Source organism: Anabrus simplex, chromosome 10 (assembly GCF_040414725.1).
Source record: "Anabrus simplex isolate iqAnaSimp1 chromosome 10, ASM4041472v1, whole genome shotgun sequence".
NCBI lineage: Eukaryota > Metazoa > Arthropoda > Insecta > Orthoptera > Tettigoniidae > Anabrus > Anabrus simplex.
Genome location: NC_090274.1, coordinates 35,691,999 through 35,706,539, shown reverse-complemented (window position 1 = coordinate 35,706,539; position 14,541 = coordinate 35,691,999). Strand labels below are relative to the sequence as shown.

The following is a 14,541-nucleotide window of genomic DNA, read 5'->3' as shown; positions in this document are numbered from 1 at the left end:
GTTATGACAATCCTTAACATTTTCAGACAAACAAGACACATCTGCACTTAAACTGTGCTTAGGAATTTTGTAAGTCTTCAAAGTTCCCATCTGAGAATCCTTACTCACAATTTCGCTCCTGAATAATGTAACCAAAGGGTCCCACTGAAGCAAAATCCTATCTAAACACCTTCTTAGTGATAACCATCGAGTAGGCAAATACTTCAGAATTTTCCTGATCCCTGTGTTGTGTATTTCAGTCTGAAATTCTCTGAACTTTTCTTTCCTCTTTGCACACCTTTCCAGATAATAAAATATATCAATTATACTTTCATCTACATTTACGAGCAAGCATGCCGCACCCTTCTCGGCAGCAAGATTAATTAGGTGACAAGAGCAGCCTACGATGATTATGTTACTATTTTGCCGCTTCAAACATCCTGCCACACCATTCTTTAATCCTACCATTACTGGAGCATTATCAGCACCAAGAGCTAGGCAGTTTTTTAATGGAATGCAGAATTCCCGAAAAGTTGAGAGCAAAGGCAATGTTAGCTCCAGTAGCATCCCCTTCTAAATTAGGCACAGAGAGTAGACAACTCTGAATTTCATTGAGTTCAGGCTTAAAAAATGTTACAACAATGGGATAGGCCTATATCTTTAAGTCGCTTTTATTGCTACCATCAGTAGCAACAGAAAATGCATTCACCTGCAAATGTGATACAATTTTTGCCCTTTCTTCCATGCACATTTCTGTAATGATAGCCACTGTTTCCGTTCTAGCCCACCCATATCGTTTAGCGATTTCCGAATCAGGAAACATTTTGCAAAACAAAGGTCGCGCGTGATCGGCACAATTTACAGGCAGGTTATTTTCTACTATAAATGACGTAAATAACGCCTCGGCATTCATCACAGGATTTACATCTTGGTTTTTACATGAAAAGTTCAGTTTCTGTTTTCTTTCTACATACTGAACACTCTCCTTATGTTTTTGCGTTTGCATGTGCTTGAGTATATCGCATTTCCCGCCATGTGCAACTGCAAAATCAAACCTACATATAGTACAGAATGTGAACGTTGGTCCCTTTCTGGATTCACTCAAACACGGAAACTCTTCCCTATAAGTACTTTTAAACACTGCATCATATTTCTTTTTTTGACATTTTGGCCAAAACAAATATTAAGGCACAACACGAACACTTTTGCAGGTCTTGCCCCTGGTAGAACGACTATGTTTCTGAGGTTAGGTTACTCCAAAGAGAATGTTACTCGCTTGACTCGCTTGCGAAGAGAATGACTGTATTATAGAACAAAGAGCAGTACGACTGGCCACCGTGCCCTGTACTGCCATCTGGTATCATTATTAGAACTACTATCGACCAGCCATACTCAGCCATATATCGATAAAACGAGGAAATCCACGGGAGTTAAAAATAATACGAAAATTACGGATATTGCCCTGAAAATCGGGAGATTAGACCCAGTGATCGGGAGATCGGGAGGAACGATGAAAGATCGGGAGTCTCCCGCTCAAATCAGGAGACTTGGCACGTCTGTTTAAGTATTATGTTTGCAACGCTTTATATAACTGATGTTTCCCGCATCCACCAATTTCCCGCGTCTACCTTTTTTTTTTTTTTTCTCATTTTCTTTTCATGATCCTGTTGAAAACTATGAATTGAGGTTCCGCTGTATAACTTTTTCAAAATATGACGCATTTAGGTGAGGCAGCGCTAGTGTTTGTTTACTGCAGTTGGCAGAGATATGTCAGTGGACCAGAGTACAGTCATCTCATAAGCCTCACATTACGAACAGGACAAGTTGAATTTTAGAGAACAATATGCGAGTGTATAAATGCAAAACAATAGGGTGAATTCAGAATGGAATGCACAATGACTTTTCAGGAGTTAGCGATGTTAGAACAAAAGAAACAGTCACTGTATTAACATCAAGAACAGACAGGTCAACAGAGCCGTCACAGATTTAGCGTGCTACTGTACCTGGAAAAAGAGCCAGGACGTAAACAAGTAGTAGTTGCTAGCATAACCGAGTGCAATCATATTTTAAAACTTAATTCTACATTGGAAAGTAAGTCAGAATAATCTACCCTTCAGCATCCATACACTCTAAAGCTAGTCTAAATTAACAATGAACTGTAGAGTATTGCAATTTAATTCTCTCATACTCTATACATAACTTATAAGATTTTACCTCGTACATATCATAGTCTGATGTATCTGGCTCAATCTTGGGTACCAGAAGCGTGGTCACTTCACATCCAGGTTCCCGTTTGATGTGCCGTGTGCTCACCATAATTTCATCAGATTCCTGAACAAATTGCAAATACAAATGATAAAATTTATATTTTTCATCATTATGAAGTTCATACCTTTTGACAGTATGGTCCAATTAGAACATCAACTTAATCTCTTGATTATTCACATACAAGGGAAGAGGAGTGATAAAATTATAATATGAGCCATTAGAATGGTTGAGAGCTTCAAACATATGAGAACTGTAATATCACAAGATGGAATAATAACTAGTGAAGTCAGCAACAGGGTACAGGTGTGGAATGAGCAGGTATCAAGACGATGCAAAGAGGTGTTGTTAAAGACCTATTTTGTCCCAGTTTTGACAGTTGGAGCAAAAACATGGGTTACAACTGCCAGAAATGAAAAAGAAAATACAGGGAATTGAAAAGAAGTTTCTGCAAAGCAAGCTACAAGAAACAAGGAAGGATTGTATAAAGACTACATGACAGCATAAGGAGGAACAAACTGAAATCTTATGACCATGTCAGAAGGGTGAAAGTAACAAGAATTCCAAGAGTGGTGCTCAAATAGACGGTGAACAGGAGACCGAGGAGCAGGATTATTACACTCTTAAACAAATTTTATTGATCATAAAAATGCTTAAATTAGTTCTGTTTTGTTTTCTTAGTGCATTTCCTATTAACAAAATTATGAGAATGATGGCAAAGACCCTTTGCTTCATAATGAAAATCAATCTTAAGAAAGTAGATAGGCTTGCCTGCAACCCCCCTCTCCCTACAAGTTCTTCAAGTTGGTTAGCTGTGTATAACCGTGCCATTTCCACTGTCCAAGACTAATGCCGAGGTGAGTCAACCTCAGTTACATCTTAACCGATAGCTTATCATGGTTAAGTAGAATGTGTTACGCCAAACCCGGTTTTGAAATTCTTGAGATTTAATCATGGTTAAAAGTTTACCAATCGTGAGCGAGCAGTTAAGCAGCTAAGCAGCTAACTGAGGCTTTAAGGCCTAGTGCTCTACATAACCTCACGAGTAAGTTGTGGTGCTTCCAAACCGTCGTGATCTGATTTTAAGTTTAGAGATGCAATGTTAAACCACTTGAAAAAATAATAATATATTATAATAACATAATCCCACATTGCGTGCATCCAAAGTGCACTGATCTGATCATTCAAATGGATTTGGCACCACACCTCATATATTTACAACATCTTGAGGATGATGATGAACAGAAAGAAAGAGACAGGGAGAGGGGGGGTGATCCATCTGAAGATTGAACAAACTCTTCATTCCAAACCAGGTTTGGTTGCAGAAGGAGACTGTGACTTCGCTGTTACAGTTAACAGGGGACAGATTCAAGTTCCCTACTCGTAGAAATAATCCCGTTTCATCCAGAAATCATCTTCCTACTGCACTGTGATTTCATGTGACAGGATAATTTCATCAAGCGACATCAACAGAAACAACTGTAGTGCCTGTTGTACACCATCAAATTTTTCCTTCAATTCAATATTTCACAAGGAAGACTGTCAAATCTTATCAAAGACTGTTCAACATTTTAACAAGATTTGGAAATATTTGGCAAGTTAAGATAGCATTTTGTTTCAACATGGAAGAAAGGCAAACAGCAGTTGTGGTTCTGGGATTAGCAGTGGGATATTTTCTTTAAAAAAAAGAAAAACGTGCAATAAATCATAATTTACCGTAATTTACATGGGGACAGGGCCAGATTAACGGGGGGGCTAAAGGGGCTGCAGCCCTGGGCCCCGCGTGCCAAGGGGCCCCGGCCCTTGGTTGAACCTAAAATTGTATAAAAAGGCCTGCTGCTCCACCTCCGTGGATGTATATGAATATTAACGCTCGCAAAATATAGAACACGCACTCTTCCTTCCTTCTTATCAGTTGTCCGCGTTAGTATTTCATCACTGCTAGAATCAATTACCGTCCGGAGACATGAATCGTTGCTACTTACGCACTGTAGTTATTGTAAAGGTTATTGTTGAAGAAAATTTAAATCCGCAGCTTGCGAGTACGGGCAGAGGGGGTATGGGGAAGAGGTCTAGTAAGTGAGCGGGAGGGGACAGGGGAAGCACGGTGGAATGCGCATGCCATACTATATCTTTGTATCAGGAAGAGAACTTCCAGTTCACCTCTGATTATTGAACCACTCGTAAGTTACAACTGTAATGTTCTTGTAAAATGGATAGAAGATATCCACATGGTACCAAAAAAACATAAGTTCTGTTTTGTATGTCGATTTGATAGCGATGATGAGACAAATGTACAATATGTTTTGGCATTATGAAATATTAACATGGAAAATAGAGAAAAATTGTAGTCTATTTCAACACTTCCTTATTCATCAATTTAAGTGGAAGTAGTTCTATAACGACTTCAGTATGCTAGTCTTACGTGATGTTACGTAGAAGGAGCCCCACATTTTTAAATAGCCCAGGGCCCCCAAACACCTTAATCCGGCCTAGGAGTGGGAAGGAAGTGGCCGTGGCCCTAATTAAGGTACAGCCGGTGATCAAAAGATATAAATTTCATGATGATTGATCTGCATTGAACTGTGATCACAATAACAGTTAAATATTTTATTTTTAAGGTCCACCTTTTCAATAGAAACTATGTAATGTTTACATTACATATCCGTTCAGGGACTAGTTTCGATCTAACTGTAGGTTATCATCAGCCACAAAGCAAATCACACAAATACATTATGGGTTGTGCATACAGTTTTATTTTAAGGCCAATGTGTCTGTACATTGTTTTATTTTATTTGGTGAAGATCATCACAAATCGAATATTGCTGATAGTATTTACTTACAGGTTACCATACGGTAATAAACATAAAAGCTGTCCACTTTCTTAAGAAATTTTTCTTACAATCTCGTACACTGCCATTTTATTAATTTTATTATTTTAATACACACACTACTATCACCCGGTCATGAAGACAAAGCCATTTTTATTGTTTTGATTCCCAGCAATCCCAGAATGCCTAGTGACCTTAAAACTTTTCGGTGTCCCTTTAACATTTCTAGAAAATAATGTGAATATTCTGTGCCTTTATAATACTAATGACAATAAACTAGGAAACCAGAACTTAAAGAGAGTAAGATCTTGAGGAGGGATACTAGGACCCCATAAGAGAGGAGGGTGCCTGCTGTTATTTCTTGATGGATGCAGTACTTTTGCAACCATCTCTTGGCACAGGCGAGAGCAAAGTGTAGTTTCCACTGAAGTCCCAGTCTCACCCATGGCTGTGACAATATGGAAGCTGCTGGGGTGTGGGTCGTGCTGAGTAATGGCATTCAGAGCACAACCAGTGCGTCTGAGTGTTATGAAAGGTGTTGCTCATAGGGTCAGTCGTGCTACAATAGCACTGCCTGGCCCAGTGAGGTAAGCAATGGCAAACTACTTCACTCATCGTCTTGCCTAGTACGCCTCATTTAGGTACTGCCATTGGTTTTTGTAGTTTTCCTATAACTGCATAGCCTTTGATGGTGCTATTTGAGGATCCAACCAGCCTCTGGGCTGATGACCTGACAGACAAACAGACAAGAGAGGAGGGTGGCACCTACAGGATCAGGCACAACGACAAGCTCTACAAACGTCGGGAATCACGTGTATGAGGAAAAGGCGAGACGACCTACGGGCACATGATCAGCCTGAAACCCTGCAGGCTCACCAACAGAATCCTCACAGTGACAAGTAGGGGAAAGGCTTCCAAGACAAAGTGGATCACCTCAGTAAAATCAGACCTACAGGAACTGCAGATCCCATTAGAGACCACAGAAAACTGATCTCAGTACCGACAGGCCATCCTACAAGGAGTCTTCTCACTGTCCCTCACAGAGTACAGGGACCACCAGACCTAAGTGGACAGTTGGAAGGAAGCAGGCACACAGCCAGAAAATGAAATCGTACTGGGCCAAGAAAAAGCAGAAGACCATGGCTAAGAGTTAACTCTTTGAAGCATGGTGGTATGAAATATGTACCACCTTTTCAATTCATTCTGGGGACGTGGCATGGTGGTAAATTTCTACTACCACCACATAGTGCTGTTCTGCTGATTCTCTGCTTTGCGGATAGAGTGAGCGCTATGCTCTGTTCTTCTTATCGGCTGCATAAGGGTGTTCTTACTTCAGAGAAATGAGCATCGGAGCGTAACCTGTTGTTATTTACCAGATTGTGGCTGTAGAATCCTACATTTGTGCCGTTTATTTCTGCTGAGCATTTCGCTACATATTAGAGCTAAGGTATATAACAATCACTTTACTGTACTTTTGAATGTCCATGTTCCTCACCTGGGAATAGTGGGTGGTATGTTTTATTTACCACCATGCCTGTACCACTCAAACATGGACCTTGAATGCTATAGCCAAACTTACCCCTATTCCGTTGTGATGGATGTTATTTCAATTAGTTTTATTTCCACTCGCTCGTGAGTTTGTCAGGCTCCGTTCTCTAATGTCAATTTCTAACGGAATTTCAGATAATTTCGCTTGAAGGACGAATGACGAAGCTAAAAGATAGTGAAATAGAGACAATTTTGTTTGAGGTTCGATTCGATGAAGAGTCTGTAGTGGACAAGAAATTCCGTTGTGCCTCAGTGAAAACACAACATGTTTCCATGATTTTCACAAACTTTAGGACGGTGTTGCTGATAATTAGAGAAGCAATGTAATTTTTCTGTAAGGAAGTTTTCTTTTGTTTGTTTTGATATTTTACTTTTGTGTTTTGTTTTTTCCTTTTTTGTAATAAATGAACATAATTTTATCAAATATTCATCATTGTATTAATTCAATTAATAAATAATAGTAAATAAGAAATAGTAAAATATGGTTTATTTGTATTTTTTAGCATATATATAGGTTGAAATTTTTAGAAACCAACTGGCATGGTGGTATGCTATTTATAACACCTTATACCACTCATTACATAAAATCAGCTTCATGGTTCGTATCGCACTTCAATAGAGTCACAATTAAGTATTTATTTATTTTCCACCTAGTCGATACAATGATTGCTTAAGGCAATTTTTAATGGTCAAAAGTGGTACATGTTTCGTATATTATCAACATCTTCAGCCACATAACACTGTTTAGATGAAAAATATATAAAATTGACAAAGTAATGCTTTAGAGGAAGTGTCCTTAAAATTAACATAAGATTGACAAGATTAAAACAAACAAATAACTCAAGAGAAAATATATAAATTATTTCTACAATAGAAAGCAGTCGTCAAGGAAACACTTGTACAATATTCCATAGAGAAATTGTCCTAATAAATATTCTTTTCTTAATAATTCATGAAAAAAGATCAATTTATAAATTAAAAATTATACAATTTATAAGTAATTATCGAAATGAAGAAATCCTGATATCACAGTGCGGCTCTTTAATAAGAGCCGCACTAAACAGTGTTATGTGGCTGAAGATGTTGATAATATACGAAACATGTACCACTTTTGACCATTAAAAATTGCCTTAAGCAATCATTGTATCGACTAGGTGGAAAATAAATAAATACTTAATTGTGAATTTATACCACTCATACAAAAACACTAAGTGTTTCAAAATCGCTCTTATGATACTATTCTAAGTGCATTTAGAAGAAATAAACATGTTATGAACATTTTCATTACAAATACACATATTGTGCTTCAAAGAGTTAAGACGAGCCCTGTGGTCGAGAGTAGGCCAAAACAAATAAAACAACAATAATAATTTAAAGGAGTAACTTACCATATTCTGAATTTCTTCTGGCTCAATTTTGATAACCTCTATATCCATGTTGAATTTATAAACATAGAGACTGAAATCTTAATCACAGCATACTAAAGTAGACCTTCCATGGAATTATTCCTCCAAGTCTTTATTGACAGTCTCCAGTATACGTTCTCTTGTAAAGCCGTCTTTATGCTGAAACAGAATGTTTGTTACATCACGAGGATACATATTTATTGGTACTGTAAATGTTTATAGCTTTTTATGCATGAATAAAGCAGATATAAACATCAGTAAACCATATGAGTATAAATTTTGGTTTTTCTTTAAGTCAATAATACAGTGTTGTTCATTTTGTTTTAAATCCCTTAAGTCACCGAGTTTTAAACTGATCTATAAACTAGGCAAAGTAAAACTTCATGTCCTTCTTCCATGATGTCTTTCTACAAATATTAATCCTCAGAGACAAACAAATTTACAAATAGTTTCTGATTTATTCACCAGTCAGTTTTTTTCTGTTTTCCCACAAGTTTACATTTCGTGACATATGGGGTTTCAAAAATATCCGATTCAAATGTAATCAAGAAAATTGTTCACACAAGGGAATTTGAGGAAAATTACATTGTTGCTCCTCTGCTTGCTGATGCAAGGACATGTTTGTTTGGTTCAGACAAGTGTAATGTTGTTTTAATTTTGACAAATTTGGTACCAGCTGAAACTGAAGAACTTGACGGATAAAATGGCTTGCATGGTCGGACGGGATTAAGAGGAGAAATTCCGATTTATATGAAAGGTCTTAGAACTATAGCAGTGTAAAATAAGGTCTTAAGGAAAGGAGAAGTTTCAAGAACAAGGTTTAATTCATTTTGTTATCTGAAAATTATTCTATTTTTAAAGTTTTTTCTAAATGACATGGTAAGTGTAAGTGAACAGTTTAGATACAAAAGAAATATTTTAATGATTTCAAGATTTATGTATAATTTGTTTTGTTGATGACAGTATTGTACAAATATATCCAGTCCAAGGATTTAGTCTGATGTTTTGGCACCACTGAAGAAGAGAGCAGTAGCTCTCAAAACATGTATGGTAGATAATTATAATAAAATGTAAAGTATTGACAAGGCAGAAAAGTGCTTCATAGAAATCAAAATATTCATTACTCATATTTCGTAATGCCATATTTAGACATACACTGTACTAAAAATGTATATACCCACTGTAATCAATCAAATGAAATGAAATGAAATGGCGTATGGCTTTTAGTGCCGGGAGTGTCCGAGGACATGTTCGGCTCGCCAGGTGCAGGTCTTTTGATTTGACACCCGTAGGTGACCTGCGCGTCGTGATGAGGATGAAATGATGATGAAGACGACACATACACCCAGCCCTCGAGCCGGCGAAATTAACCAATGATGGTTAAAATTCCCGACCCTACCGGGAATCGAACCCGGGACCCCTCTGACCAAAGGTCAGCACGCTAACCATATAGCCATGGAGCCGGACATCAATCAAATAACAAGATATATACAGAAGTAAAGAAACTTGCACCGAACGGAAAACTATGAAATAAAATTAAACAAAATAACAAAGCAGAGCCCGTGAAGGTTTTATTTACAAACACTACATAAACGGCGCTGAAAGAGATTGTTGGAAATCTGTACTAATTTATTTCTGCGAAATTGAGCCCAAAGAGGTTGTAAATATGAATTAAACTGAACTCATGGCTGTTGTCGACATGGAGAACGACAAGAAGTAGACTGTCATGACAAGCTGTTGAATAAATGAGGAAATACGAACATGTCGAATATTCGACAGTGCCACTACAGCAAGGACCAAAGTGTTGAATACTCGACAATTGCCAGTTCTAAGGTTAAATAAAAATAAACATAAATGTTAATGTGATTTGATAGAATCTGGTTATGTTCTTTCAAGAACGAAACATGTCCTATTTTAATTAAGTTTTTTTTCTTTTTCAGATGTATTACTGTTACCATATGTTTTATTTTTTAGATAGTTTATAAAGTTATTTAATCACAAATCATTTTCACAGATGGGAAAACCTAGCAGTTATAAATTATCTGAGTTAAAACTGAAGACTGATGCTTGTTGTTTAAAGGGGCTTAACATCTAGGTCATCGGCCCCTAATGGTACAAGTTTTGCAAGTTGATTTACATCGCACCGACACAGACAGGTCTTATTGGCGACGATGGGACAGGAAGGAGCTAGGAGTAAGAAGGAAGCGGCCGTGGCCTTAATCCAGGTACAGCCCCAGCATTTGCCTAGTGTGAAAATGGGAAACCACGGAAAAACATCTTTAGGGCTGCCGACAGTGGGGTTCGAACCCACTATCTCTCGAATACTGGATACTGGCTGCAATTAAGCGACTGCAGCTATCGAGCTTGGTCCCTAATGGTACGAAATGAGACGAAATGAAATGACAAATTAAAAACCCAAAATTCTCCACTGACCACAATTCAAAACATGAGGACGAAGAATGAATGGATGGATGGATATGAATTTAAAACAATCAGTGAAACCGACCCACAGTGCCTCACGTGCACAGAAGCTGGCGTAAAACAATAGTATTACTGACCAAGGGACTGCTTCTATAGCACGATACTGAATCGATGATGCTTGTAATCGAAAGGAGTCCAAAATCCAAGTCATCGGCCCCTCATAATGGTACTTATCGCTAGAAAAGTAGAACCATGGTATTTGTCATGTTCCGGTTCTAATCAAAAGTAGCGTAGACTCGCGGTATTCCACATATTATGGTACTACTCACAGGTAAATGTATTACAGACCTACTGTGTTTCGCACATTGCGGCACCATTGACAGGCAACGCAAACCTATGGTGTTCATCACCTAAGTGTTCTAACCACAGGGACTCGTACTATCCCGTAGTGTTCCTCATATAGTGGGTACTAATCACAGGCAAGCCAGAACCAAGGGTTCCGTCATCCCATGGTGTCTCTCATATAGTGCTACTAATCACAGGTACTTTAAAAGCCATCGCACTCTTGTTTGCTACTAATCACAAACCTATTTGGTACCTAACATAGTGGTACTACACGCAAGGAAAAGCGACCCATGGTGTTCCCCGCGTGATGGTACTAATCACAAGGAGTTTCATGGTTCTAATATAATCATCCCTTGGTCGCCCCTTTTAGTCGCCTCTTACGACAGGCAGGGGATAACGTGGGTGTATTCTTCGTCTGCGTTCCCCACCCACAGGGGTTATGCGTTTCGTCCGCAAGAGGTATTTTATTTCCCTCAAATCCGCCGGCAAGCCGTTTAGGACCCCCCCTATCCACCACCGGGGATGCGCCATGTGGGAGTATCACCTCTCCCCCTGCTACACCAGCGTAGTAGGTTCGTGGAAAACTGAAAAGAGATAGCTTCAGATATATAAAAACTTATTCATATAGAATAACTGAGTACTTAACAAAACTATGATGCTAAGGATTCCAACAGCCAAAATATTGTAGTGATTTTAAAAATACCATTGACCACCATGTGTTGAAAATTACTTTATGAAGACATTCAAACATTGAAAAACAGTCTTTAAGTAAAGTGATCTCTATTTCTGAATCTTGTTGTTGTGTTATTATGGAGATACAAATTTCCCACTGTACCTTCTAAGTTTTCTTTTAGGTATATGCATCCTTTGTTGTCTTTCCACGAGAGATAAGGTTCAGCAAAGGGAACCACCCTGAAAAATAAAATAAAAACACACATTAACTTTTCCCATTAAATCTGAATAAAACACAAGAGACAATCATGTTAAATTTATTTCCACGCAACACAGATTTTTAAAAATGAATTATAAACTTGGTATTTTTAAATGTTTGCTTTTGATCATGATTAAAACGAAGATACAGTATTTCCTAAAATGCCTATTTATTTCTTTAGTTGCAAAACATGCAGCGTATAGTTAAAAACCTGTTTTGGATCAAATCTTTCGTGCCAGGGCTAAGGAGTACAAGTCAAGACATAAGTTAGAAGTTTTGAAAACAGAGACAGTATTACTATCTGCGTCTGAAAAGAAGTTGTGGTAGCTTGTAGGTACAGCACAAGTAACATATACTACACTCTTAGTTGCAAACATTAGTCGTGACAGGCAATGCGAGTTCCTGCATATTTCTTTTTAAACCGTGCCTTATGCAGTATATATTACAGTAAGTGTGTAACTAAGGTACAATTGCTTTATCACTTTGAAACTTCACGACACCACCTCAATTCGCAAGTCACAGGCGGAGCCAATGTATATTGACAGGCCTTTGGACTTGAGATAGGCGCATGTGCGGCAGCCATGCTTACCCCCTTGCAACTCTTAATTCTCATCAGACAACTATAGTATTTGTAGAGGGTTTGAAATGAATAGGCCTACATCAACATATTTATAAGCTATAAATTTCATTTTTGTTCCATACTGAAGTGCAATTATAAGAAATAACTGACAAGAGGATCCCACCTTCTCAATACAATATATCAAGTAAACAATATTTCATTAGTGTTGGGACTAGTTTTAGCCACTTAGTGGCCATCTTGGGCCAAAATTAAATTAAACAATTTATGTGATAACTAAAACATATGCATACAAGACAAAGACAATGTTGCAGGAAGAAATTTTTAAACCAAACCCCATGGCTCAACAGCACCGAAGGGCCATGGCCTACCAAGCAACCGTCGCTCAGCCGGAAGGCCTGCAGATTGAGGTGTCATGTGGTCAGCACAACAAATCCTCTTGGCCATTATTCTTGGCTTTGTAGACCAGCGCCGCCATCTCACCATCAGGTAGCTCCTCAACTGTAATCACGTAGCCTGAGTCGACCTCGAACCAGCCCTCAAATCCAGGTAAAAATCCCTGACCTGGCCTCGAATCGAACCTGGGGCCTCCGGGTAAGAGGAAGACACACTACCCCTACACCACAGGCCTGGCATACAAAAGAAATTACGATGAACAAAAAGAATTTGTTAGTGCCCATAAATGCCCATTTTTTGAACTGAACAGCTAAAATGCTGCATTTTAATTTTTTTAATGTAATTTTTTTTTCTTCAAAGTACCTCGATCAGCAGAGAGTAACAAACCACTTATGGGCATAAGAACAGATAGAATGGCAGACAGAAAATGGCCTGGATGAAATGCCTGGAGGTATGGGCAAACGCTTCAGGACCAATTCAGAAAGTTTTTTTTTTTTTTTTTTTGCTATGGGCTTTACGTCGCACCGACACAGATAGGTCTTATGGCGACGATGGGATAGGAAAGGCCTAGGAGTTGGAAGGAAGCGGCCGTGGCCTTAATTAAGGTACAGCCCCAGCATTAGCCTGGTGTGAAAATGGGAAACCACGGAAAACCATTTTCAGGGCTGCCGATAGTGGGATTCGAACCTACTATCTCCCGGATGCAAGCTCACAGCCGCGCGCCTCTACGTGCACGGCCAACTTGCCCGGTCAGAAAGATTCTGCCAAGGAATTCTTGTTGGGAATGTCACAAGTGGAAATGGTCTTCTTTACGAATTCTCCGACCACATTTTGTGAGGCTGAGAGTACACTTGCTCAATTCTGAAAGAAACAAGACAAAAATTTACACAATAAAACCCTGCATAATGAGGAGTAGTCAACTGCAATGCATTCTGAGAGTAAACTGCATCAGTGGTTTCATTCCAACTTCACATAACTGGGATCGATAACAAACAAACACTTCCAAATACAGTAAAACCTCTATTTAAGATTGTTTAGGAGATAATTCAAATGTTAAATAGTGAAGCACAGTAGTTAATATAGCCTAGGTTTGTAAACACTGGGATAGTGCCTACTTCAGTGCCCTTCTTTAAAACAATTTTAGAGCTTATTTTGGCAGACTAAAACAAGATTTTTAATGCCTGAATGTCCTCAGCTCAATGACAAAATAGCTCTCCAATTATTCAATGAGGATCCCTAAATGTTCTATATTTGTTCATTTCAGTCTGATTTGCACCAAATTTGAGACAGATATTGAGAAACTCAACAACTTTCGAGACATTCTGAACTGCCACAAGGACAAAGTTTAACATCAAAAAAAAGTACAGTCTAAGTTAAGAAACATTCAAAATTTGGTTTGAAATGAGCAATTAATTTGGGAGTTAAGGTTTTATAATTTTTCAAAGTGGTCTTCTTTCTTTTAAATGCTCCAGGCTTGACATTTTTTTGTTTTCTGGTTTGCAACTTTGTAATTAAACTTAGGAAGGTCAAAGCAGTAATAATTCACAATATCATGTTCGTTATTAAATAAAAGCTTATAATTTTAAACATTTAAAAAAATAATAAGTAGCACTGCATTTTAAAAATAGTTTATTTTTCCATGCATTGAATTAAAATATTTCTGCAAGGTTTCAACCATTTTGAAAAATGGATACTACAAATTATGGAAAACATATAGATGCACTGCAACTGGATGACTACAGGTGACTGCAGAAAGAACATTGGAAATGTACAAATGTTTCATACATAGGCCTACCTCTTCATTGTGGATTGTTATGCCTTTCAATACGGAAAGCAATTCTT

General features: G+C 38.1%; 2 protein-coding genes across 4 annotated transcripts in view; one reads left to right on the top strand and one right to left on the bottom strand.

Annotated features, from left to right (window-relative positions):
- Nucleotides 1-14,541, top strand: part of LOC136881759 (alpha-tocopherol transfer protein-like) — a 212,260-nt gene that overhangs the window by 42,733 nt on the left and 154,986 nt on the right. The gene's annotated exons all lie outside the window — the stretch shown is intronic.
- LOC136881787 (uncharacterized) overlaps nt 1-14,541 on the bottom strand; it is a 38,412-nt gene that overhangs the window by 21,468 nt on the left and 2,403 nt on the right. The window contains exons 2-4 of the mRNA XM_067154224.2: nt 11,631-11,707; nt 8,012-8,188; nt 2,194-2,310 (exon numbers count right to left, since the gene is read on the bottom strand). Of these exons, the coding sequence (XP_067010325.2) occupies nt 2,194-2,310; nt 8,012-8,059 (165 nt within the window). The 5' untranslated portion in view covers nt 8,060-8,188; nt 11,631-11,707. The remainder of the gene's footprint in view (nt 1-2,193; nt 2,311-8,011; nt 8,189-11,630; nt 11,708-14,541) is intronic.